At 41.3% G+C, this 26987-nt stretch overlaps 1 protein-coding gene across 3 annotated transcripts in view; it reads right to left on the reverse strand.

Annotated features, from left to right (window-relative positions):
- The window catches only part of Ube2u (ubiquitin conjugating enzyme E2 U), a 59366-nt gene that overhangs the window by 17847 nt on the left and 14532 nt on the right, over positions 1-26987 (reverse strand). For all 3 annotated transcript variants that reach the window (XM_040757110.1, XM_040757109.1, XM_040757111.1), the window contains exons 6-7: positions 14218-14266; positions 6776-6864 (exon numbers count right to left, since the gene is read on the reverse strand). In XM_040757110.1, coding sequence (XP_040613044.1) covers positions 6776-6864; positions 14218-14266 — 138 coding nt within the window. The remainder of the gene's footprint in view (positions 1-6775; positions 6865-14217; positions 14267-26987) is intronic.

The following is a 26987-nucleotide window of genomic DNA, read 5'->3' on the forward strand; positions in this document are numbered from 1 at the left end:
AAGCTGGAGAGATGGATTGGTGGTTAAGAGCATTTGCTGTTCTGCCAGAGGATCCAGATCATTCACTTCTCACCACATGGTACTCACAACTGCCTGTAGTTCCAACTCCAGGGGATCTAACACCTCCGGCTTCCACTAGCAGACACATATAATTATACATAACTAAAACAAAACAAAAACCCCTTTATGTCCACAGCAGAAAATTCAGTTCAGGGCAGAGCACTGTGCTTCTGTTCCTAGCACTCCCAAAACATCAGGATTTTTATTTAGTTTGACTGGTACAGGTGCAAGTGTGCTTGCTGCATTTCTGTCAACCTAGCTCATGTCTTCACTAGAATATTTTGAAATCATGTTACCTTACTGGCTCACAAGTTTGTGCTTAGTCACAAGCTTTATGCTGCCAATCAAATTCACATAAAATGTACTGAAAACTGTTCTGTATTCTTAACTTATGTCACATATCCACACATACTACTCCCCTTCCCTCTCCTCCCATTTCCCTTCCCTTCCTTCCTTCTCCTCTCTCCCCTCCCCTCTCTCCTCCCTTTTCCTCTCCCCTTCCTCCTCCCTTCTCCCTTCCCCTCCCCTATTCTGAGTTTGTACTTGAACCACCTAACTGGCCAGATGCTTTCCACTAGTCTAATTGTTATTTGGAATCTCTATCATATCAATGGTTTAATTTTTCTTTTGACAGGGCTTCTCTGTGTAGCCCTGACTGTCCTGGAACTAGTTCTGTAGGCCAGGCTGGCCTCAAACTCAAATAGATCTGCCTGCCCTGCATCCTGAGCACTGACATTAAAGGTGTGCCCCACCACACCTGGCCAATGATTTTACTTTTTCTTTGTAATGTAATGTCATTTGCTTTTTATTTAAAAAAAGTTTTTCCCTTCTGTTAAATTACATGATTTTGCACCAGCAATGTTCCTATATACACTCTAACTTTTTTCTTCCTCAGATCCACACAAGCACATGCAACCACACTGTCTTCCAAGCCTCAATTGACTCCAGGCTGGCATTTGAGGAGAGCATCCTTCCCATTAAAGAAGCCAATCTCAGCTCTCTGGAATTTTCGGTGTCTTTCCTATAGGTGAGTATTCTAAGTAACATTACTGGAATTATTACTCTAGGCTGTGTGTACACAGAGTAGTGTGGAGGAGAGCCATTATACCAGACAAATAGACTGGCAATGTTCCAGTCCAGACAAACAGACTAGCAATATTCCAGTGTCGTCATCATCTTCTCCTTCTCCTCCTTCTTCTCTTTCTTCTTCCCCTTCTTCCTCCTCTTCCTTCTCTTCCTCCTTTTTTTCCTCCTCTTCCTCCTCCTCCACTTCTTCTTCTTCTTCTCCTTTTTCCTTTTTTAAAATAAAGATTTATTTATTTATTATGTATCCAGTGTTCTGTCTGCAGGTCTCTGCACAACAGAAGAGGGCACTAGATCTCATTACAGATGGTTGTGAGCCAACATGTGGTTGCTGGGAATTGAACTCAGAACCTCTGGAAGAGCAGTCAGTGCTCTTAACCTCTGAGCCATCTCTTCAGTCCTCTCCAGTGTCTTCTTATTAGTAATCTTCCATTTGCATGGACAAAATTAAGACTTTTGCAAGTTTCCATTTAAAGAAAATTCATATTTTTCCTTAGAAAAAAAGAAAAACTTTTCCTGCATTGTGTATGTGAATCTGTGTGGCAGACAGTCTCTACCTTATATATTACAAATCCAGAGGGACCAGGTCACCTCTCCCAAGCCGTCCATCCATGTTCTCTTGACTCTTGCTTCACAGTTTTCTTGCATCTCACGGGTGAAGACATCACAGTTCTTCCTACAGACTTTCAACACTTCTCATACTTTACTTCTATCATTATCATTATTATTATTATTATTATTATTATTATTTTGACTTCGCTGTCTCCTGCCACCTGCCCGTAAACTCCTTAGAGAGCTTACTTACAAAATGCATCTTCTGTCTCCAAGTCACACAGTCAACTGTTAGCACATACATGTTCAAGAAACAATGCTGATTAGAGGACAGCAATGAAGGATGAGGGCAGGAGAGGGACAGAGGGGGAGTTAGGGGCCTAAGTTCTAGAGGGTGAAATCTCTCCCTCACATCTCTTGCTTGTGGGACAATTTTGTATGTCATGGCAGAAAAGGGTCCCTTCCACAGCTTTCGTAATGTAATTTTTTTCTCTTCCATAGTATAATTCTTTCTCTTGGAAATTACAGTGTTGTTTCCATTCTGGGATTTGTTTATTTTTGCAGCAGGGCGGGAGATAGAACTCTTCTGTCTCTCTGCTCATTTTTTTTCATAATGGGGCAGGATAGAAAGAAGCAGGGAAAATTTAGGAGTGGGGGCATGAGAAGAGAGAGATACTTCTCTCCTTGGAATCCAGTTGAAGCCCCTTGGCAGCAGGAAAGCAAGAATGCACGGTTAACAACTGCTTAGGGCCTCTCTCCCTTCCCAGCTGTAAACCTGTAATTTTCTAGGAATCTCACCAGAAACCCCATTTGCAGGAAAAGGACACATGTGTACCAAAGTCCTTGTGCAACCCTAGAGGCTTCTGGTTTCCCTTTATCAGATTATAATTCCATCTAAGGTACCTCCAGAACCACTCTATAATCTCACTTATCAAATGAGAACAAAGCAGGTAGGAATCTCAGAGCAACCTTTTGAAATGTAACTTGAGAGTCACCAAAATGGTACCTATGGATAATACTGAGACAATCAGTCATCACTCTTCTTTGAGAAGCCCAAGCCTTATTTTTCTTACTTTCTCTTGAGAAACATATAACCCACTCAGGTGTGACTTTCTTTCTGAGTGCCTGTCTCTTAAATCCCTTGCTTAAATCTATGCTAAAATAGTTTTAACAGACTTTCCAACTATGTCTCATCTTTGGCATTGAAACCAGGAATCCTAGCCTGGCCTGAGTTGAGGTCTCTAAAAATGTAGGAGAATCCAAGTTGTGTTTACTTCAAAGTCATCCATCTTCTCTGGAGGGACTGTCACATCCAGAAAACATGGTACCGGTTTGCACTAGTGTGTTTTGTTTACGTAAATATTATCTCATGCAACCGCAGAGCATCTAAAAGTAGGGAGAATATTCTTTGCTCATTAATAGGAATGAAAGATGGTGTTCAATTAGGTAAGCCACTCACTTTCTTACCTGTGCTTTGCAAAAACTAGCATAGGACTAAGGCGTTGCTAACTTCTGACATCATGCTATTCCCACCTGTGGCTGTGCGTTATGGTCACCTGGGGAGCTTTCAAAACCCCCACTACCCAGTCCTCCTGCCAACCCTGATGGAACTGGTCTGGGTGTGCTCTTTCTGTCGGAATTTTTACAGGCTCCTCAGGTGGCTCTAATGAGCAGCTGGGGCTGTGCAGCACAGCTCTGGAGGCAGGCACACTGCCTCTCGCGAGGAAGGAGGGGCCTTTGGAAGCCTCAAAGACTGAAAGTCTCCTGGGGTGAAAGCAAGCACCCCCCTGATGCCGGAGGCTGTTTGGTTTGCCTGCTGACAGCAAACAAGCACCAGGGAGCCTCCGCTCAGGCTGCACAGCGTGCTGCTCTCAGGAATTCTTTTCCTGGAACGTAAGCATTTCCGTATGGAGATCACATTCTGCCGTTAAAGAGCCGTTCCTATAACCATATGCATGGCTTTTCTCTCTGCCAAACCCTGTATTTGACATTTTATAGAGATGGGCAGAGCACAGTGGGGTCACTGGTGTATTTCTCTGTATGATTTCCTATGATTGTGAATGGAAATGACATGCGTTTCAGAAATGCTACTCATCCTTCATTATTTGAATGTAAATCTCACACTATGCTGGGATAATATGCCGTCATACTATAAAGGCAGAAAGCAGCATAGGAGGGGAATGCAGGGCCAGAGGTCTAATCCAAGGCTTTGAACCACAGCACTAATGATTACAAATGGGCACATGTACTGAATGCTGCTATCTAGGCACTTCTAACCTATGACATGATGGTGTTGTGACTACTCTCATTTTTATAAACAAGGCAAACTAGGCCAAGGACAGCAATAGACTTGCCAATGTCACACAGCCAGCAAATGATAGCCAAGATAAGCCCTGGAAATTTGGCTCCAGAATTTACCTCCTTTATCAATATATGGTATCTTCTTCTATGTGGGTGACCTTAGCTAAATTACCTGGTTTCTCTTAGTCTCATTTCTCATCTGAAAAAAAAGAGGGTTAGAATAATGTCTGGTCCCTCAGACATATAGATGTATGGTTATTGGTTACATATATTAAGGTGTTTAGTAAATAAATATTGGTTGAATAATTGAAGGAATGATGAACTGGAGTGGTTAAAAGCATAATATATACAGATATACTCTATACTTATTGTGAAAGAATACACTTGTGACTATTATGGCATTGATATTGAGACATAGCTTTGTGACTCAAAGATAAGAAAAAGTGTTAATATCCAAATCAAAATACAACTATTTCCCACTCATAAAATACAAAACACTTAAAATATGCATGTATTATGAATAACCTCACCAGTGATAAGAACATACATGCATAAACGAAGTTATAAGAGGCTTCCTATGTATTTCTGAGTCACTGGAGAAGCATTCTACAATATAAAAGCTGTGTCTTCTTTACTGAAAGGAACTTAGGCCATTAAAAAGAGAATGTTGGCTCTTGTCCAGTTGAACTATCAGAAGACAACATGGCCAACAGTATGTGTCAGGGTTGCATTTACTTTGAAAATTCGGTTCTGGTTGTTTTGAAAGGCAGTCTCTCGGAACAGTTTTAGAATGATTCCAGGGGAAGGAGGGCAGTGGGATTGTGAAATCTGCCATCCACTGTTAGATTCAAAGTTCCAGAACTATTTCTGGGCTGCAGAGAAATATGTATGCCCGGGCTCTTGCTTTCACAGAGGATGAGTTACAGACTGGGTTAGTAACTGACTGAAGTAGAAACAACAAAATTCAACAAGTTGGAGTCAAACATCTTCGAGGGAGGAACCGCCATCGGGAAACTGCCATAATTTTCTTCCATTTTAAAACAGCTTTTTATTAAGAGACAATTATTCCCAAATGCTCTCAAATTCTGGCACATTATTGTATCTTTTGTCTAGGAGTTAAGTTTCTGAGGACCCCTATGTATTTACACATTGCCATCCTGAAAGAAAAATAAATCTTTTTTTTTGGAGGAATTTGCCTCTTAGTTCCTGGAGTTATAGTATCTTTCAACGTCATGTTTTAACAACAAATGCTTATTATCCCCAAATCCATCTGTGTGCCTCCCTCCATACTCCATACATGGTAGGTACTTGAAATGTACCAACTCGCTAAGGTACATCTGGCCACCAAACTTTGAAATTAAACACCCGCTAACTCTAATGCTAGAAATAGCTTTTGAACTAATAGCATTGCTAAAATCTGTGTACATAATGCATATCATAATGCACTTTGAATGATTTTTTTCAACCACTAGTGTGTGAGTGAGGATGATAATGTATAATTTTAAAATAGTCAACAACCATCTTTTCTGAAAGAACATGTAATTTCATAAACATTATCTATCTTACTTGGTTTTGTGTTAGTTAAGCGTAGTAGTACTTTTGCCTTAACTTATGCCCCAAAACTAAATACAACTTTTTGCTATAGTTAGGAAACAACTACTATGGGATGATGTACAATGAGACTAAAGCAGTGACCACCAGGGTAGAGGCAAGAGATAAATCAGGAATACAAAAAAAGATTAAAAGACTTATAGTTGTTTTAAGGATTCTTAGGTGGAAGAAAATGCAAAAATAGTGAGTTACCAGTGCCTAAGACACAGAAGGAAGAAAGGACACTTTTGGGAGCTCAAAGTGGACCAGGTTCAGGCTACTTAAATGGCATGCCTGTTGGTGAGCCTTGGTGCAGGTCTGCAAATGTGCGTGTGGGGGCAGAAGAGAGTCTGGCTAGAGAGGTGGCTTTGACATCACTGACTGATAAAAACATGGCAGTAGGAGGGGCCCTTCAGGGAGATCCGGAGAAGGGTAGGAAAAGAGGTCATTACTGAGAAAAGAGGCAGAAGAGCACTTAGGAAAAAAGAATAAAACTGGATGCAGGGTATCACACACACATCAGGGAGAACATAGGCAGTAACAGCTAAGAAAGAGAAGCATTACAAAGCATCATCGCAGACACTGGGATGTGCGGCCCTTTCTAATTTCACAATGCCCTACTCCTTCGGCTGGATGGCTGGGGCAAAGGCACATTTTCACTTAACGGGATAGCCTACTTGGAGGCAAATAAAGACATGTAGTTTAAAAGTCCAGCTAAATGGAACTGGTTGCCCAGCTCTCATATTCTGTCCTTGTGGTCCTCTGACAATGTTTCCTTACACTGGTGTAACTGAACAGCTCTCCACTCTCACATTTTCTGACTGCATTTGCTCTCCACGGTGGAGAGAGACTCTGGCTTAGGGGATAATTGCCTTTGAAATGGAAAGGTCCACCCTGCTGTGAACTCTTCTTTCTTGGGTGAAGGCAGTTAAGTTAACCTCATAAGATTAAGAGCTCCATCAGCTCTCCCTTCTGCTGGCTTTTGAACAGACTCAGGTCAGGGCTCTACACAAATGAACTAAATTAACAGTTGTTGAGTGAACAGTATAGTATAGAGAGTCAACAGAATACTTTATTACTCTTGCAGAGCAGACACGTGTCAACCAGTCTTTGAAAGCAAGACAAACTGAGAACAACCAGCAGGTCAATAGATATTAGAAGGACACAGAATAAGGCTAGATCAGCTTACATGGAGTTTTGGAGAGTTCTGTAGTTTTTGACGTGGCAATCTCTGACCATGTCTTGTAGTAATCATTAAACGAGATTGTTTTAATTACTCTGAAAATATAAACAAAAGTCAGACCATATATAATTTGCCAAATTATTACAGCACACAATTCAGCTAATATCATATCAAACTAGACTGATTTGAAAATTATGATACTTCTTTCCTCTCTCTCTCTCTCTCTTTCTTTTTTTCATTCTTTTTGAGACCAGATATGTGTGTCCCTGATAGTCTGGATCTCTGTGTGTCCCAGGCTGAAACTAACAATCTTCCTGCTTCAGCCCCTGTGTGCTCGGATTATGTGTGTGTGCCACCATGCTGGGTTTTGGACATATATCTTTAACAAATGCACATTTAATAGATGGATCAAACACATTAATTTCACCACTGACAAGTATAAATCACAGAAAAGACAAGCTGTGTAGTGTAGTTCATTTTTCAATAATGAATTGGAAATATCCACTTACGAGCACATTTATGTATACTGCAAAAAGAAATAGCTTTAAGACCTCTGCCTTTAATGCCAGTATTTAAAAGGAACTTTAAGGGAAGCATATTTGTAATTTTTTAAATTCTACAGTAAAATTTTCTTAAATGTCATATCAGCTCCATTTGGTATGATTCTTTTTATTTCCTACTCACAGGGAGAATAAAAGCATCAGAATGGAGACTAATTTTTACACAGAATCTAGCCACATGGAATCACCCCTCTTTTCTCATCCCCCCCACCTGAACCCCTTTCTAGTAGTGCCATTATGCCCTAGCAGGAGAATGAAGAGTATTGAAAAGCAGTAAGTGGCAACTGTAGAATACTTCCGAGTCACTGTGTCTGCTCATACTTTTACCATGAACTTGTTGAACCCAGTGATTTATAGCTCTATAAACAAAACATTACTCAGAGATAACATTCAGCCACGTGATATCGCCAGCTGACCAGTGCAAGTAGATGCTGGAAAACCAGGTGTAATATCCCTGTCTGTTCTCCAATTTAATTTCTCAGTTCTTTGGGAGAAGAAACACATTTTTAGTCAAAACAAATATATTAGTATTAATTTTTATGGGTCAACTGTAAGATCCTTAAGGTAAATATTTGACTCAGTTTTGAAATTAATGGGGCAATATTTAAATGGATCAGTGCATCCATTTATTTCGTAGTTTGCGACACCTAATTTTAAGACTAACATTTTTTCAAAAAAAAAAAAGAAGACTAACGTTTTTCAAATGTGCTATTACTTTTCCAATCACACGTAAGTAGAACTCTGAAACTGGGTGAAGATAAATTAACCATTACTATTATTGCTTCCAGCACAGCTGCCAAGCTTCACATGGCCAAATGATATGTTAAGGTAACATGAATTTCCCCCTGAAATGTTTTAGCGTTTCGCAGAGAGGACAACAAAATGAAAGGCTGCCTTGTGTCTCCTGCATGGAAATCTTGAGATCAATTTGCTGTCACAGATCATTTAGCAGACAACAATGACCCAAGAGGAAGGAAACTGTCAACACACTGTCTCAAGAAAAAACATATACCATCTTTAGACACAATCGTCTCCATTGTCTTTTGTCTGTTTGAGGATGACCCATGACCCTCTCCCTTCCCAGAGGTGCCCTGTTCCGTTTCAAACTGTTAGCCCTCTGGGGATTGCTTTTCTTTCTTCCAGAATAATTAAAAATATTACCCTAAAAGGTGTAACTGTGGTTAGCTTGAATACACAAAGCAGAATATCTTAAACGTTTGCATTTCCAATTCTATAAAGGAAATAGTTCCTTAAAATAATAATTATATTTACTATTATTCAGATAGGCTATGGAGCTAATAAGGAGATAAACGGCATAAAAATGTATGCGTGGCTCCCATCGATATCAGGAATATACTGAATATTGTCTGTGACAGTGAAAAATGAGGAAATAAAATTTATACTGGGCACTAAAGCTGATTATTCTGTTGAATGAGTGAAGAGAACAGCTTTCTCTATTCCCATAATAAGGTGCTGCGTGGTTCAGCATTTGGATAACATGACCTGGAATTCACTATGTAGACCAGGCTGGTCTCGAACTCACAATACGTCTTTTGAAGTGGCAATAAATGAAAGAATTTGGATGGAGGTAATAAAACTTTTGTTTGACACTCATCAGGGAGTCATTTGGGGTGTATGTGTGTGGAAAGGAAGGAGGCATCCTAGACTCAGGGAACAGCTTCAGCCATCTTCCGGGCTGGGGTATGGAGTGCATGCATGTATACACTGAGGATCTTGGAGGAAGGGAAGACAAGGATGACGTCAGCGGAGGGTTCAGACTGAGAGCAGCTGAAGGCTGTTCAAACAGGTGGTACAGGATCTTCAATGCAGGCAGAGAGTGGTTAGAATTAGTTGACTACCTTGGTCCATCAGAGCTGAGAGCCATCAGTAGTTCCTAAATAGGAAAGTAAAGAAGAAGCTGGGACTTGAGCAACAGTTTCCTCAGGGGGGGGGTCTCACACCAGGAAAATTCCATAAGACTAAATGTAGGATCACCTAGGAAAGGAAGCAGTGGAGGTGTGAGCTACCTGAGAGCTAACAGGGTTGGGAGCGAAGGTTAGGAACAGGCACAGACGAAACCAAACCAGTACTGAAGAAAGATCTAATGGTTATCAGACATGTGAGAGATGAAGGAATGTTGGGGTCAAATCTTTTGCAAAGCCCGGAAGACTAGTTTTCTATTAATAGAAAGAATTCTGTGGGATTGAAGTAAAATATGAATGTGATTTTAGAGGTGAACTCACATGAAGCTATGACAGAGGAACCAAAATTATCTCTAGGGATCTGATGGTGAAATTATTAATGAAAAAAAAAAGATATTGACAGATGAAGCTGTTAAGGATAACAATCTCCAAACCAGTGTGAGATGAGGAAGCACAGACACCAGCTTAAAGGGAGTCAGCAAGGGTGAGTCTGGTGTTTAACTGAACTGTGATCATTTATTGTTGAGTTGCACCAGCACAATGTAAGTCATGGTGGCAGCTGGTCTCATTGTGGTCAAGAAGAAGAGAGCAATACTTGTTGCTGCCTGGCTCTTGTTTTTAAAAAAATGTTTTGGGGGCATGGGACTAGGGAGATGGCTCAACAGTTTAGAGCTCTTGTTGCTCTTTCAGAGGACCTGGGTATCATTCCAAGCATGTACCATGACTAATCACAGGTAACTAAAACCTCAGAGAGTAAAACTATGGGTAAGGGGCAGACTACTACAAATTTTTTTCCCAGATGACATGATTATGTCCTTAGTTAAATCCAATTTAGTACAGAAAGCTTAAAAACTGGTAAGTGAATATAGCAAAGATCCTAGGGACAAAGGAATATTTTAAATAAACTGTGTGTGTGTGTGTGTGTGTGTGTGTGTGTTTCCAAACAGGAAAAATAAAGGTGTTTGAGACAACTCGTCAGCTTCTTATCTCAGTGTCCCCAATGCTGAGGTTCTAGAGGTGTGTCACCAGCAAGAAGATGCTTACATGTCAATGTAATAGTATCACAATGTAACAAAAGATATGTAAGACACCTATACTGAAATCCACAAAATATTTCTGAGATAAAAGTTAAATGATGCTATATTACTACGTATATATTGATTGTTCTCAATGTATTTAATCCTACTTAAGAATTGGTTGAGTTTCCCCCTTCTAACACTTGCCTGGGATTGTAAAAGGATGACAGCAACAAAGCAGTAAAGATAACAAAGGGGCTGACCTAAGATACCAACATATGCTGTCTAGAATGTTGCAATGAGCCTCACCCTAATTCAATCCTGTATGTGTATGCATGAGTGCACACATTGATGTGTGCATGTGCCCACATGTAGCCATGTGCACTCATGTGGTGGCCAAGGGAAACCACTGAGTGGATTGAACATTGGAAGGATTGCTCTATCCCTCTCTGTCTTGTTAACTCAAGACAGGGTCCCTTACTGAACCTAGAACTTGCCCCTTTTTGGCTAGGCTGGCTGGCCAGCAAGCCCTAGCTATCTTACTGTCTTACATTTGCAATCATGTTGGGACTGCAGGTGCAAACAGTCAGTCCAGCTTTTACATGGTTTTGGGAATGGAACTCTGGTCCTCATGTGTAGCAAATGTCCTTACCTAGAGAGCCATCTCCCCAGTCCTGGTTTAATCTTTGTAATTCCTGATCCTATCCCTGAAATAAGTGCTGTGGTCCGACAGCCTGGGCTGTCAATCCTGCTCTCATTTAGAGCTGGCTCTCTACATGGTGGGAGAAGAGAATGAGAGGTACTGAGATGACACCCCAGGTGTTTCCTGTGGCAGACTTCATTTAGAATTATCTGACTGTACCCCGACTTTGATGAATAAGAGTATGGAATGAGGAGAAAGGGGGTTCTCTAACTAGAAAAATTTGCACAGAAACAGAAGTACAATATTACAGGATATTCAAGATTTACAGGAAATCCCAAGAGATGGTGGGGTTTTGGAGAAATGAGAGACCGGAAGAAGGAAGAGCATGTCCAGCTGATGGAGAGCCTCAAGTTAAGTTTAAAAGTGTTGAGACTTCATCCTGTGGAATTAGATGACAGATAACACTTCCCACAGATGCATTCATTGCCCTAACTCTGGCATAAAGACTAGAAGATAGTAAGGCAGCTAGGAGGCTGTCTATAGAGCTGTGAGAAATGACGAGATACTTTGGGAAGGCAGTCGAGGAGGCCAGTGACTCTGAGTGCTGACGAGGCGCTAAACTTGGCTCTTTCCTTGCATGATTTCACTGAATACTCATGACAACCCCATGAGAAAAGTTCTTTCTCTTTTTGCGAAGAGGAAACAAGTGTGGAAAGGTTACATAGCTAACCCCATCACACAGCCAATAAGTAACAGAGCCAGAGAGTTCGCCCTGCTAATTCCAGACCTTCTAGTCTTAACCATGACGCTAAGAACTAGCTGGTGGTGTAGGAGACGTTTCCAACCAGCTGGTGTTCGAACTGCATGTTGCTTTCATAAGACAGCATCACCATTATTTTCTTCTTCCAGGCAGTGAGCCTGCCTTTTCCCCTTGATGGAAAATTCCAGAAAGAATTTTTCCCCTAAGTTTTAAATTGCTCACAGTTTAAGCAGCAGGGTGAATCTTGTGGCATTTTGCTCTGTCACCTGGAAGGAGACTTAAACCCTTATCCAGAGTATCCACGCTCAACATACTCCATGCCCAACAGTCACCCAACAGCCATTAAGACTCTCAGATGGACTGCCACAGTGTATAATCTATCTTACAATGCCTGCATCACTCATGACACTTCATCTTTTCATGAAGGCATCTGTCAACTCACATCATAGCAGGAAGAGTAAGTGCAGGGCAATAAAATAGTATAAGACACAGAGACACTATACTCATTCAATGGCGCTTTATTATAGTATGTTGTCATAATTGTTCTGTTTCAGATTACTTGTCTTTAGATTTATTTATATTTTATGACTGTAACTGTTTTGCCTGCATTCATGTATGCGTACCATATGTGTGCCTGGTGTCTCCAGGAGTCAGATGAAAGCATTGTATCCCCTGGAACTGGAGTTAGGGATAACTGAGAGACACCGTGTGGGTGCTGGGAATTGTACCCAGGTCCTCTGCAAGCCAACAAGGGCTCTAAACCGTTGAGCTAACTCTCTAGCCTCATGTCTCAAAACATTTTTTAAAAGGAAAAGGAGAGCCAAGCAGCAACATGTCTCTTCTTCTTGACCACAATGCGACCAGCTACCACCATGACTTCCCTACCCTCTAACTATTGGCCTGAAAAACCCTTCCTCTCCTCTCTCTCCTCTCTCCTCTCTCTCTCTCTCTCTCTCTCTCTCTCTCTCTCTCTCTCTCTCTCTCTCTCTCTCTCTCTCTCTCTCTCACACACACACACACACACACCACATGAACACATAAACACAAATACCAATAAACAAAGAATGAGTGACCCAAACCAAAGAGAGAAGACGCAGTTGAGCTGTACACCAGAACAAGCATATGGGGCAAACATGGGAGCCCAACACAGCCAGTCTCCTCATGATATTTACCAGAACCATGGAGTGTTTCTGAATTCCTGACTCTCTAGCTTCTCTAGAGAATTCAGGGTTGCACAAAGATAGCCTGATAAACTGGACCTGATTTGGTGTCATTTATCCTTGTCTAGGTTCAGAGAAACAGCTGAAACCAAACCAGACCTGAGTTTAGTGCCAGCACTGTGTGCAGGATACTGCGAACAGTTAAACGCCAGGCAGCAAGAACATTTGCTGTTCCAGGGATACCCTTATTTCATAGATAATAAGACAACACGTGTCTGGTGTTGTTAGATGATGAGGATCCTCCACAGGTTGAGTAGACAGCAGTGCCTTCACTGAGTCCCAGCCAAGGGGACCATTCACTGGACTGAACACCATCTTTCTGCACATTTTCAGGACTGTGTCATAAACAGAAGTCACTTAAGTGACCAAAGTTTGCTTACCTTTTATGATGGCAGTCAGGGGAACCTGGGCTAGATCAAGCATGACTTCAACACTAGCTAATTGGCTTTAAGTTTAGAGCTCAGGAAAGCAAAGGCTGGAATACTTTTATCAAGTATTTACAGTCTGGGAGACTATAGACTGTGCCTTACTCAGATGCTCAAAGCCAGAGTAATGCTACATTGCCAGGCTGGAGAGATGGCTCAGAGCTCAAGGGGATTTGCTGCTCTTCTAGAGGACCAGTTTGACTCCCAACATGAAATGACTGCAAAGCTCACAATCCCCTGGAATTTCTCATTGGAGGGATCCGACATCCTCTTCTGGCCTCTCTGGGCACTGCTCACGTACACCACCCCCATTAAAAATAAAAATATAAAATGTAAAAGAAAGAAAGAAAGAAAAGATACAACGGCTTTGGCCCTGATTCAGTTTTCTAGGATAAGGTTAACTGTATCTTCTCTGACAATGCTCATGGTTTTGTGATCTACAATGGCTTATCCTTATTCCATGGAACACTTCTTTCCATAAAAAATACAAATTAAATAGATCCATTCATTATAGACAAAGGTAGATTCAATAGAAAGAACTCAATAATTTCCCATCTTCTTCCTAAAAATATTTATTATAAGAGAAACAAATACCTCCCTTTCTAAGTTAAATGTCGTAAAGGGTAGGGCTGGAGAGATGACTCAGCAGTTAAGAGCAATTACTGCTCTTCCGGGGAATCAGAGTTCACTTCCCAGAAGCCTCATCAGGTGGCTGACAGTCACAGGAGACTATAACTTCCAGGAACCAATGCTCTCTTTTGTTCTCCACAGATACCCACGTACTCAGACATAACATAAATATAGATTTTTTTGAATGTTTTCATTACAAACCATAAGTCAGTATCATTTAACAGGAGTTTGGTTTGGAAAACCGACGGAGACAGGGATCAAGCAAACCTTACCTGACACGTTCCTGTGGCTCTTCAATTGACACTAGGCTGCCCTCTGTTACTGCAAAGAGAAAGCAGAAAAGGGGTGTGCTGACTCAGAGCCGGAAGAGGGGATGCTATGTGTATTCTTTCTAGAACCTCGATAATACCACACGAAAGGGACAAAAGTATAGCACAAAACATCGAATCTGTCACAGGAAAACGACAAGAAAGAATTTCAAGAAGGAAAGCAAATGTCAAGTGGCAACTGTGTTGGCAGGTCCCCGGAATCTGGAACCCAACGGCTCAAGTAGGAGAAGCAGGCCAACAGACAGCAAGCAGAGCTGCATCCCAGAAGAGAACTCAGGGGCCAGAGGTGCCAGGTAACTCTGAGAGGAGAGGCCAGAGGCCCAGTGAGCACAGACCTGCCCTCACCATCCTCACCGCTGAGAACCGCGTGGAGTCCCTGCCCAGGAAGGAGGGAGGACGCCTCCCCACTGCAGAAACAGTCCTGGAGACTCGGGGCTGAACAGCACAGGAGTGTGGAGGACAGAAGGCGGGGAGTCAGTAAAGACCCCTCCCCTCTGAGGGACTGTGAAAGAGATGTTCACACAAAGAAAAACCAAAACAGACTTTATCCCAATGAGAGAAACATAGATAAAAGCTTCAGAAATTCCTGAAGGAAGTGAAGGGTACTGGGAAAGATCGGGGGGGGAACGGAAACCACACCATGACACTGAGAGACAGGCAGAGCACAGTACAGCTGCATTGGCGTCGATCCCTGGTGGGGGAGGGAATGCAGAAGGCCTAGAGCAGACAGGCAGGCCTGCCCTCAAAACAAGCCCACGGCTCCCACAGCCTCAAATCGAGCTGCACATATTGGCGAGACAGTGATTCCTTGGAGCAGAGTCAGTGGAGGAGAGATTCCATTTTGTCAAGCAGCAGCTGGGCCCTTCTATTGTTAACAACTGAGCTTCCCTGAGGGCCTGAGATTAGGGAACACCCACAGGTTAGAAACACTCTTTGGGGCCTGTCACAGCCTCTGGGGGAGGGAAGGCCCAGGGGTGGAGAGTGGAAAGTATAGGCAGCAGGAGCCGAGCTCAGGCTGGGAAGTAAGTATAGGAGGAGAGACAGCCCTGCCCTTGGAGTCCCAGGACACAGGTCCTCAACTCAGAAGGCCCTGAAGTTTGATGGCTTCGAGCCTGAGGTCAGAATGGGGTCAAATTCTGGAGTCACATAGTTGTCATTCACTGCTGAAGTGTCTGAGAATTCTGAACACAACAGCTGTTTCCCAGCAGAGAAACTGCTACTCAGGAAGCCTCGGAAGGACAAAGGCAGGTCATTTGCCTGTCCATATCTTGCTACTTCCTAGACTCCCAACAATACGTGGGCGACACCCTTCAGCTAAAATGTCACCCAGAGCAAGGCCACGCCTACTAACCCTGCTAAGTGTTCCCAAACAGTTCCACCAAGGAGGGAGCAAATCTTCAAACCTATGAGTCTCTGAGGGCCATTCTTGTTCAGATCACACTTCCTACACAATTTTCTTTTCCCTTCCCCTCTATAATGTTCTTTACCATTCTCCATTGTCTCTCTGCTTTCATGCTTAACCTTGCTTCCCACCCCGGATCCTGCTTTTCTCTCCTCCTTCCTGGATCTCGGTCATTCACTAGTCCCACCCTTAACTAATTTCTAACGTCACAGTACCTGCTACAGGAGTTCTGTGGTCATTTGGTGCATATTAGTGAATTGCAATTGATTTTAAGTGTCATATAGTTGCTGTCTCCTTGCTGGGCAAATACTTGACAAAAGCAACTTAAGAAAGGGAACACTGTGTTTGAGAACACAGTCCACTGTGGCAAGGCAGGCATGAAGGAGGAAGCTGGACGCAGCGGCTCACATTGCATCCACAGTCACTAGGCAGAGAGTGAAGAATGCAGTCACTAAACTCACGTTCTCCATTTTATTCAGTCCAGCAGTCAGGGTAGTTTTTCCCACCTCCATTAACCTACTCTAGAAAATCTCTCACAGATAAACATAGGGATTTGTCTCTGAGGTAATTTTTGATCCTGTCAGGGTGACAACATACACACACACACACACACACACACATGCATGCACATGCATGCACGCATGCACCTACATACACATACTAATACATCACTGCAAGTGTATTTCCATGTCTTGTTGGTTGATATTGCTGACACAGGAGTTTATCTCCTCCTAGCTGAGTGTTATTGAGAATTGAGCTCCCAAGAGTAGGCTGCTCAGTAAGAACTATGTGCCCACTTCCCAAATCCAGAAGCATTTACTAGTCAAACAATACACATCCTGTGAGCCAAAAGTGCAGGAAACTAGAAAAGGCACAGTAACATGACTCCTGCAAAAGTTCTTACCTCCTCAACTCCTAAAATCAAAGATGCTGAAGTAAGGAAGATTTCAGATGGAGTTTCCAAGATTCTATGTAAAAATGATCAATCACCTGAGAGAGGGTGAAATTCAAAGTGGATGAATTCAATTCAGATCTAGAGAAGAAAGTCAGTGACAGAGAAGAGAGTATCAAAATATGGATAAGAAATAAGCCATATGGTTGAAGAAAAAGTCAGCAACATGGAAGGAAACATCAGCAAGAAAGTTGAGATTTTAAAAAAGAGAGTTTGAAAGTGAAAAAAAATAATCAATGAATCAAGTAAAGAACACAATGGGAAACATCGATAGAACTGACCAAGCAGAAAGAGTATCAAGACAGGCTGGTGAAACACTGTACCAATTAGAAAAGTATCAAATGGGAATGGGATAGAATGACCATGGCATTTAGTGACACAAACAGAGACAAAACCAGACCAATGAGATGCTCAGCAGGTAAGGGTTCTTCCTGTACAAGCCTGCTGTTGTGGGTTTGATAGATGGCCAGAACCCACTTAAAGGAGGATGGAGGGAAGAAACTCTATGAAATTGTCCCCTAACCTCCACATGCATTCAGTGGCCTGTGTGTGATGACACTGCACATCCCACAATGATAATAAATGAAGTTGAAATTCAGAAAAAAATAAGAATACAAAGAATAGAAAGATGCATAGAGAATTGTCAAAGAAATGACAACAGGAAAAAATTTCAAAACTAGAAAGAAAAACACATTTGAATACAAGAAGCATTTAGAATTCTAAGTAGACATGACTAGAGAATATCTTCACAGCATATTATAATCAAGATGTCAAAAATACAAAACAAAGTCACAACACCAACAGCTTTAAGAGGATGACACCACAGAGGCCAAACATCAGATATCTCTATGATACATTTCAATCTTTAAAAATACTTACCAACTGTCTTAGTTAGGGTTTCTATTGCTTTAAAGAGACACCATGACCACAGCAACACTTATATAGGAAAACTGTTAATTGAGTGGCTTACATTTTCAGAGGTTTAGTCCATAATTAACATGATTTGACATGGTGGTATGCAGGCAGATATGGTGTTGGAGAAGTAGCTGAGAGTCTTACATCTTGCAGGCAACAGGAAATGGTCTGTCTCATTGGGTGTAGCTTGAGCATAGGAGATTTCAAAGACCACCCCCACAGTGACACACTTCCTCCAACAAGGCCATACTTCCCATTAGTGCCACTCCCTTTTGGGGCCATTTTTCTTTAAGCCATCACAACAACCAAGACTGCTATATACATCAGTGCTATTTAAAACAATTAAGACATTTCAAGACAAGTACAAATAAAGCAGTTTGTGGCCACTAAGTCAGCACTGCCAAAGGCACTTAAAGGAGTTTTATACACAAAGGATTGAGAGAGCCAATATTCATCATGGAGGACATCATAGAACAGATTTCAGGAGGAGAATGATGGAATGAAGGAGAGCTATGAGGGAATCCATCATGTCTTACACAGCAAACCTTTGATACTGATAGAAGAGAATATAAGAAACAATAATCCAGCCAACCAGAAAAGCAGTCAACAAATTACAAAAATTAGTAAATATCTCTATATTACAACACAAAATGTAAAGTGGCTTCAGTTCACCAATAAAGACGCATAGACTGACTGGATTAAATAAAAAGTTAGATCCAAACTTCTGCTGTCTCTGAGAAACACACCTCATTGGAAGATACTTACAGGCTGACAGAGATGGAAAAGTAATCTACCAAGTGAACAGAAACTAGAATCACCTTGCATAGCACTCTGATGGCTGATAAAGGGACTTCAAATTGAAATGCGTCAGAAGAGACAGAGAATGGGACTGTGCTTTACTAAAGGAAACAATCCATTGAGAATACTAAGCAATTATAAATATATATGCACTAAACAATGTGACTCCTAGTTTTATAAAGCAAACACTAATGGAGGAAAGGATAGATGGGTGCTAATACAATAATAGTGGCTGGTTTCATTATTTCACTCTTCTTTCTAGATTCATTCCAATTTAAAATCAATGAAAGGAACCCCAGAGCTAATCTATACCATAGACCAAATGGACTTAACAGCTATGAAATATTTCATCCAAAGGAAACAATATCCTTCTTTTGCCAGCAGCCTATTGGACTTTCTGTAAGTAAAGAGACCACATTCTAGGCTGAAAGTCAAACTTTACCAAATAAAAAGCAGTCAAAATAATCTAATATATTATTAAATTATAGTACAGTAAAATCAGAAATAAGTAGGGAGAAAGACTGCAGAAACTACAGGAATAAATGGAGACTGAACAATACACTCTCTGAAGGATCAGTGAGTCATGAAAGAAACAAAACAAATCCTAACCCAGGATGGCAAGAAATAATAAAGATCATGGAAGAAATTAATGAAATGGGGACTAATAATTTATAGAATCAATCAAGAGTTGGTACTTTGAAAAATAAATATAAGATTTACAGGTAACTAATCAAATAACAAAAATAAAGAGAACATCCAAATTAATGAAGTGAGAGGTGTGAAAAATAAGGTTAATACAAATTACAACAACAACAACAAACACCCAGAGAATCATTAGGGAGTACTTTGGAAACTTACACTTTAAAAATCTGGAAAATCTAGAACAAATATGAATTCCTCATACAAATGACCTACCAAATTTAAGTCAAGACTTAAACCACTTAAACAGATCTACGGTATTCAATGAACTGGGTAGTAATTAAAATTAAAACAATGCAAAATAAGAAAAGTTCAGTTTTAGATGGATTCACTGACCATTTTTACCAGGCCTTCAAAGAAGAGTTAATACCAATACTCCTCAAACTGTTTCACGTAGTAGAAGGGGAAGGAATACTACCAAAGGCATTCTACAAGGTAGTATGACCATGATTCCAAAACTGCATAAAGATACACCAAAGAAAGAAAACTACAGATCAGTTTCTTTGATGAAAATACATGTAAAAATTCTTAAATATTTCTTGTGAAAACAGTTGGGGAACACATTAAAAAGATCTCATATCATGACTGTCCTAGTTAGACTTAACTGTCAACTTTAACTGCCAACCTAGAGTCACCTAAAAGAAGAACGCTCAATCGAGGAATTGCCTGTACCACACTGGCCCTGGGTATGTCTGTGGAGGACCGTGTTGATTACCAGTATAGGTGGTACCATTCCCTGGACAGGTGGTCCTGGGGTATATAAGAAAGTTAGGCAAATATGAGCTTGAGTAAGCCAGCAAGCAGCATGGTTTCTGCTTCAAGTTCTTGGTTGGGTTCATGCTCTGCTTTCCTTCAAGGATAGACTGAGACCTGAAAGTGTAAGCCAAATAAATCTTTTCTACCCTATGTGCTTTTGATCAGAGTGTCTTATCACAACCACAGAAATCAAGTGAGAACAATGACTAAGCTTGTTTCTTCCATGGATGCAAATTTGGCCAAACATATACAAATGCATAAAAATAACTTGGGACATAAAGACACATAAGAACAGAAACCATATCATCATCCCAGCAGATACCAAAAGGATCCTTCAACTTTTCTTAATGATAAAAGTCTTAAAGAAACTAGAAATAAGAACTGGAGAGATGGCTCAGTAGTTAAGAGCATGTGATACTTTGGTTGAGAATCTGGGTTCTAGTCCCAGTACCTGCATGGTGGCTCACAGCTATGTGTAACTCTAGTTTCTAGGGATCCAATGACTTCTGGCTTCTGCAAGCACAAGGCATGTACATGGTACAAAAACATATGCAAGCAAATGCTCATACATTCGAAATAAAAATAACCCCATTTTTAGAGTTAAAAAAATACAACCCCAGGAATATTCTGTAAATGGTGGTACATGCTTTCAGTCCTTGCACTCAGGAGGCAGAAGTAGGAGGGCCATCCCAGTCTACATAGTGAGTTCAATGCCTGCTTAGTGGAGAGAAAGAGAGACAGAGAGAAGGGGTAAAGGAAAGTAGAGGAGAGAAAAGGAGAAGACAGAAGAGGAGAGGAGAGAGAGAGACAGAGAGACAGAGAGACAGAGACAGAGAGACAGAGAGACAAAGAGAGAGAGGAGAGCACACAACATCCTGACATAATAAAGGTTGTATGAAAAACCTATAGCCAACATTAAACTAAACATGAAAAAATGGAGAACATTTCCTTTAAACTCTATTCAATAAAGTGCTCAAAGTCTTCTGTTAAGCAGTAAGACAACAAAAGTGAAAGGAGGCTGAAGAGTTGATTTATAGCTTAAGAGCATTGGTCGCTCTGTGAGCTCAGTTCCCAACATGCACAAGGAGGTTCACAACCACCTTCAACTCCAATCCCAGGGGATCTGACACCCTCTTCTGTTCCCTTGGGCGCTGTATGCACATTGTGCACAGACGTACACACAGGCAAAACACCTAAATACACATAAAATGAAAAAAATTAAAAGAAATGCAAATACAAAGGGAAGCAGTTACATCATCTCTATGTTCAGACATCTTGAATCTTTATTTAAGATCCTAAATACCCATCAGAAAGCTCTTAGAGCATACAGACACTAAACCAACATCTCTGATGATCATGGATAGGCTTAATTAATGGGAAACATACCTGTGTTACTGAAAATAATCTACAGGCTGATGGTAACTTCTGTCAAAATCCTAATGACATTCTTCACAGAACTAGAAAAATCGATCCTGAAATTCACATGGAAACACAAAGACCTTGACTAGATAAAGCAATCCTTTGCAGAAAGAAAAATGTTGGAGGCATCATAATATCTGGTCTTAAAATATATTACAGAGCCACGGTAACAAAAATAACATGACACCATGTCTTAGTTAGGGTTTTTATTGCTGTGAAGAGACTCCCATGACCTTGTAACTCTTATAAGGAAATCATGTAATTGAAGGGGCTCACTAACAGTTTCAGAGGTTCAGTCCATTATCATCATGGCAGGAAGTGTGGTGGCATGCAGGCAGATGTGGTGCTGGAGCTGAGAGCCTTTACATCTTGCTAGGCAGGCAGTAGAAAGCTTGAGCAAAAGAGACCTCAAAGCCCGCCTCCACAGTGACACACTTCCTCTGACAAGGCCCCACCCCCTAATAATGCCGCTCTTTTTGGGGGTCATTTTCTTTCAAGCCACCGCACACTGGCACAAAAACAGACATGTGGAGCAATGGTGTAGAGCAGAGGACCCAGAAAGGACCCTCTGCAGCTATAGACACCAAATAGTTTCTTTTTTTTTAAAGGCCATCAAAAGCATAAATTGAAGAATATAATACTCCTTTAATCAAACGGCGCTGGTTAAACTGGATTTCTATGTGCAGAAAAGTGAAAATAGATCCTCATTCCTCACCTTGCAAAAAATTAGTCAAAATGGATTAATGACCTTAATGTAAGACCTGAAACTTTGAAACTTCGAGAGAGAAACAGGTAAAACACTTCAAGATACAGGCTTAGGCAAAGGTTTGTGCAGAATTCTATTCTGTACAATTCAACAGTGTTGAATAGTACAGAAAATAATGCCCAAAATTGACAAAGGAGATTATTTGAAGTTAAGAAGCTTCAGCACATTAAAATAAACCATCACTAGGTGAAGAGACTGTTTGTAGACAAACAACCAATTGCATGTCAGACAGGGGGATCCATAAAGAACCGTGAAAGTTAAACAGCCCCAAAGCAGCTCATCCAAACCCAGAACAGCCAAGTAACTGAAAGGACACCATGAAAAGAAGATACCCAAGATGTTCAACATTCTTAGCTGTTAGGGGACTGCAAATTGAAACTACTCTTTGAGTCCATTTCACCCCAGTTAGAACAGCTGCCAAGGAAGCAGACGAGAACACATGCCGAATGGAAGTTAGAGAAGAGAAATCCTTATTCATTCATTGCCATTAGGGATATAAACTTACACAACCATTCTAGAAATTAGTATGGAGACTCGCCAAAAAGCTGAGTACATTTCTCAAGGCTCTTAAGCAACATACCACATGATTATGTTTATAGCTGCACTATTCATAGTAGTCAAGAAATAGGCTGGTTGAGATGTCCACCAACAGATGAACAGACAAAGAAAATGTGGTTTACATTTACAATGGATTTCTAGGCATCTGCAAGGGAAAATGGATGCAACTGAAAATCATTGAGTCAAGTGAAACAAGCCACACTTAGACATCAGATCATGAGACTCAGGGGAAACGCTCTTCGAGGAGGTGGGAAGTAGCGAGGGCAGCGTCACACGTGAAAAAGGCAGGCAGAGGGAGATGGGGAGAGCAGTGGGAGAGGGGGAAAGTAGAGGAAGAACAGTTAAGAATGCTTATGTATGAGGACGCCTTGATGAAACCAGGAATGTCATTTGTACACTAACTAAGAAATTGACAGAAACAAAAGTGAGGGAAGACGACTGATCAAATAACTAGGAGCTATTTCACAATTTGACCGGGAAGTTTAGCCTTCTTGATAGGACTTTTACTGAAGCAAGGGAAAGAAAAAAAAAAATCAGGCCGTTCGGGACATGAAAGGAAAGACAATCACCATGTCTGAACTGTGAGGAGTATTTAAAGCATTTAAAAAGTAATTACAAAGTCTTAACAAATTTTTAAAAATTATATATTGACATAACAAAAACTATGAAAGGGCTGGGCGTTGGTGGTGCACGTCTTTAATCCCAGCACTCGGGAGACAGAGTCAGGCGGATCTCTGTGGGTTCGAGGACTGCCTGGTCTACAGAGTGAGTTGCAGGACAGCCTCCAAAACAATACAGAGAAACCCTGTCTCGAAAAACCAAAACCAAAACCAAAGCAAAACAAAACAAAACAAAACAAAAAACCACAAAAAAAAGAGAAAGAAATTATGAGGTGGAAGAAGTGTAGGTGTGAATAACAACGTAAGAGGCCGATCTTTGTGTTTCATAAGACAAATAACAAATAACAACTAATAACTGAAAATCTCAGAAATAACTAGCAGGAAAGCTGCTGTAAAAAATTTGGTGGGCTAGTACTGGAAGAAATAGCTAAGCGCGCAGATCGTTGCTGCCTCCAGGGGGCAGCACTCAAGGATGACCGCTTCAGGCTTTTAAGGTCTTGAAGTGCTATAACTCAAAACTGAGTTCTGCTTTCTGCTTTCAAAGCTGTGAATGTGTTCCTTTGGCGAAAATATAAGCCTAACATTTCAGGTAAAACTAACATCTTAGACACTTCGCTAAAAGGTTTCCCGGCCTATGTGAGCCGCTCAAACACGAAGAGGCAAAGAAGCTGAGCAGTGGGCTGTCTCAGCGAGGACCTTTTTAACTTCCCTTCCCCCTAAGGATGTGTGCAAGAACGTTGCAGTCGCTAGGTTTCAGGGACGCTTCTGAGGCTTCTGTTATGTGAGAAGTGAGCAGTGCCACCGGGCTAAATGTTCTTCCCTCTGCTGTCTAGAAAATACATTTTCCAGGGGAAGGAGAATCTCCACCCCCACCTCCACCCCACACGCCTCCCCCACGAATGTTTTCAAAAATAAAAACGAAGACTCACAATTCTGTGAAACTTCAACAGCTTGCCATGTAGAGAAAATGTTCTTTCAAAGTTATAGCAATTTTTAAAAAATCAGCGAACTAATTGGGAGCTTACACTGGAGAATCAAATGCTAACGGCCATTTCCTAACTATAAATTGAACAGAACATATTTGAATACATATGCCAGGAGGAGGAAGAGGCAGGAAGCTTGCTCACTCTATAGCAGACAGGGTACTTCTGTGAAAACTATATACAGGAGGATTTAATTTCAAAAACAAGTTTTGAAAAGGCATATGATATAAAGAAGTATTATAATCCCCCGACTTCTGTAATTCCCTTTATTCAGATATTAATTCACCTGACAGTTATGTATGGTAGTTTATTGACTCATCTGCCAGCTTATTATAATAGTTTATTTAGATTAGCACCTGATAGTTAAAATGATCTTCCTCTATTGAAAACTACATGAAGACACCTGGCTAATAAAAACAATCATCATACCAGAATTAGTTACCATTTATTGTTTTTTTTTCTATTTTGATACTCAAGCCTTTCCTTCAACCAAAAAATTTAAAAATCATATAAAACTATGTTTAAAATGTCAAAGCAACCGCAGTCCTCAGAAGTTAAACATCCAGAAAGCAAACTTCGGAGAACAGCTTGGGAAACAACAGAGGACACAGAGCTGATGCGAGATCCCTTCGTGACAAGTCAGAAGGCCGCATTAATCAGTGAGGAAGGCAGACGGCTGCTACACACTGGCCCCTCCCAGACCTACTTTCCTCCAAATTTTCATGACCAGCAAGGGTACGCTGGAAGATGCTTGAGTGGCTCCTTGTCCAATTCCTGGCTTAACGAGGCAACAAGCCTCTTAGATAACATTGCAAATAGCCATTTAGCTCTCCTGAATCAACACTGGTGCTTATAAAATAACGCCATTTTGATTTTAATACCTGGCCAACTGATCTCATCTCCTAAGCAACTGGAGTTAGAGAACTTCTTTAGGACTTGTAGGCTACTGTCTATGATGAAGGATGCAGCTACAGTAGCATTTGCTTCTCGGAATGGTCAGTTAGGAGTCTACCAGCGGACTGATAATTCATTGCCCAAATTAGCACACTTCAAGTAAAAGGGGTCACTAGGGACAGTTCTATCAGGATGATACAAGGTAGCTTGAGGTGTGTGAGCACTCTAGATAAGGGAGTCAAGTCACAAGGACAGGAGCCAAATTAGGGCGGGAAACAGCCACTGGGTCACTAGCTAACCAGTGTGGACTCAGAGCTTGGATTGCTTTGTAGGCTGGACCAACCCTGAAGTTATTTGGGGAAACCTGGGGGAATAACAGCGTTTGTGTGTCTACATATCTGGGGGTTAGGATAAACTAATTCCCAACACTGACTATTGAGGAAAACATCTCCAATGTAGTTAAGATATATTCTGGTACAAAATAGCGCCAAGCCTGCAAATATTGGACTTCAGCGGCTACTGTCTGGAAGACCTAGGACAGGTTGACTGACATGTAAATGTCAGGACCATAGTTTTCTGGAACCACGCAGACTCAAGCTTCCCTCTGCAGGACATCTCTTCAGATGTCTGGAAAACACCTTCCACCACCTTTGATCTTGCACAAGCTAAGCAGCTTCTTAGAAAGTATCATGTTCCAAGTGAAGTGCGCAGGTGTTTCAGACAAGGGCCCAACAAACAGGAGGGTAAAGCTGGGTAACACATTTCCTACTTTGCTTTACCCTTAGTAAATAGTTTCCCAGGAACATCTTCATTGAATTGAATTTGGCTACTGCATTGGCCTTTCATTTTACACATGCAAATTCTTACAATTTGACCCCTAAACAATTGATTCCATTCATCCCATTGAACTTGGAAGCACTATAGAATGGGAAGGTCTGTGTGGATTCCCTGGTGCTATGTGGCCTCCAACTAATCCCCTCACCCTTGGATTCCTCCCCGTGGATGAGGTGGTGAGGACAAGATGATTAGAAGCCCTTCGAAGTACTAAGTAAACTATGAAGTAAAATCTGAATCTAAATAGGTGGGATTTTTTTTTTGCATTCACTCATTCTACAGATTTTTATTCAGCCCCTCAGTCAGCTACTACACTGGACACCGAGGACAGAGTTCTCGTCTACAGTTAGTGCCTCAAGATGGTAAAATGAGTTGCCTCATGTTTCTCGTGTATTGACCCAAATTCATATTGTCTAAGATGTGACAATAATTCTTCCTGTGTGTTTTCTGGATTTCTGTCGTAGTATTCCATATGTATAATATAAAAGTGAGCATGCTTATAGCCTTGCGGGGACCTTTTTGCAAGTGTTTACAGGCAGTTATTTCCTGCTGGATGTAGTTTTCACACAAGTCCACATAGATGTACTTCTGTCTAATACAGCTCTATGTAAGCTTCCTGACGCTTCTTCCTCCTGGGGTATAGAAGCAGCTGCTGCCTCCAAATCAGCGTGCTCTTAGCCTAACAGCCTCAGAAACGCATTCCTTTGATGGGGTCCTAGACTCTACTCCCAGAACAGCCAAGGTGGCGAGTCAGCCAGTGCACACCAACTAGACCAGGAGAAACAGAGAAGAACCGCCAACTACACCAGGGCTTGTGTCCTATAGTGGAAACCTGGGAAAGCTGGTTACACACTGCATTCATTGCTCTCTGCCCCCTGGCTGTGGACCACAGTAGCCTCAAACTGTGAACCCAAACAAAGCCTTCCTTAATTAGATTGCCTTTGTCAGAGTGCTTTATGACATCAGTAAAGGAATAAATAATACATCAACTTTGCAATGAGGAAACCTGACCATATTGTTCTTAGCCCTTTGGAACTGGTTTGAGGGACGAATGTAGAGGTTTGGGCCAGGAAAGCTCTTTAATGCTGCAAGCAGAGCTTAAATGAGCTATTCTGAT

Source organism: Mesocricetus auratus, unplaced genomic scaffold (assembly GCF_017639785.1).
Source record: "Mesocricetus auratus isolate SY011 unplaced genomic scaffold, BCM_Maur_2.0 Super-Scaffold_100014, whole genome shotgun sequence".
Classification (NCBI taxonomy): domain Eukaryota; kingdom Metazoa; phylum Chordata; class Mammalia; order Rodentia; family Cricetidae; genus Mesocricetus; species Mesocricetus auratus.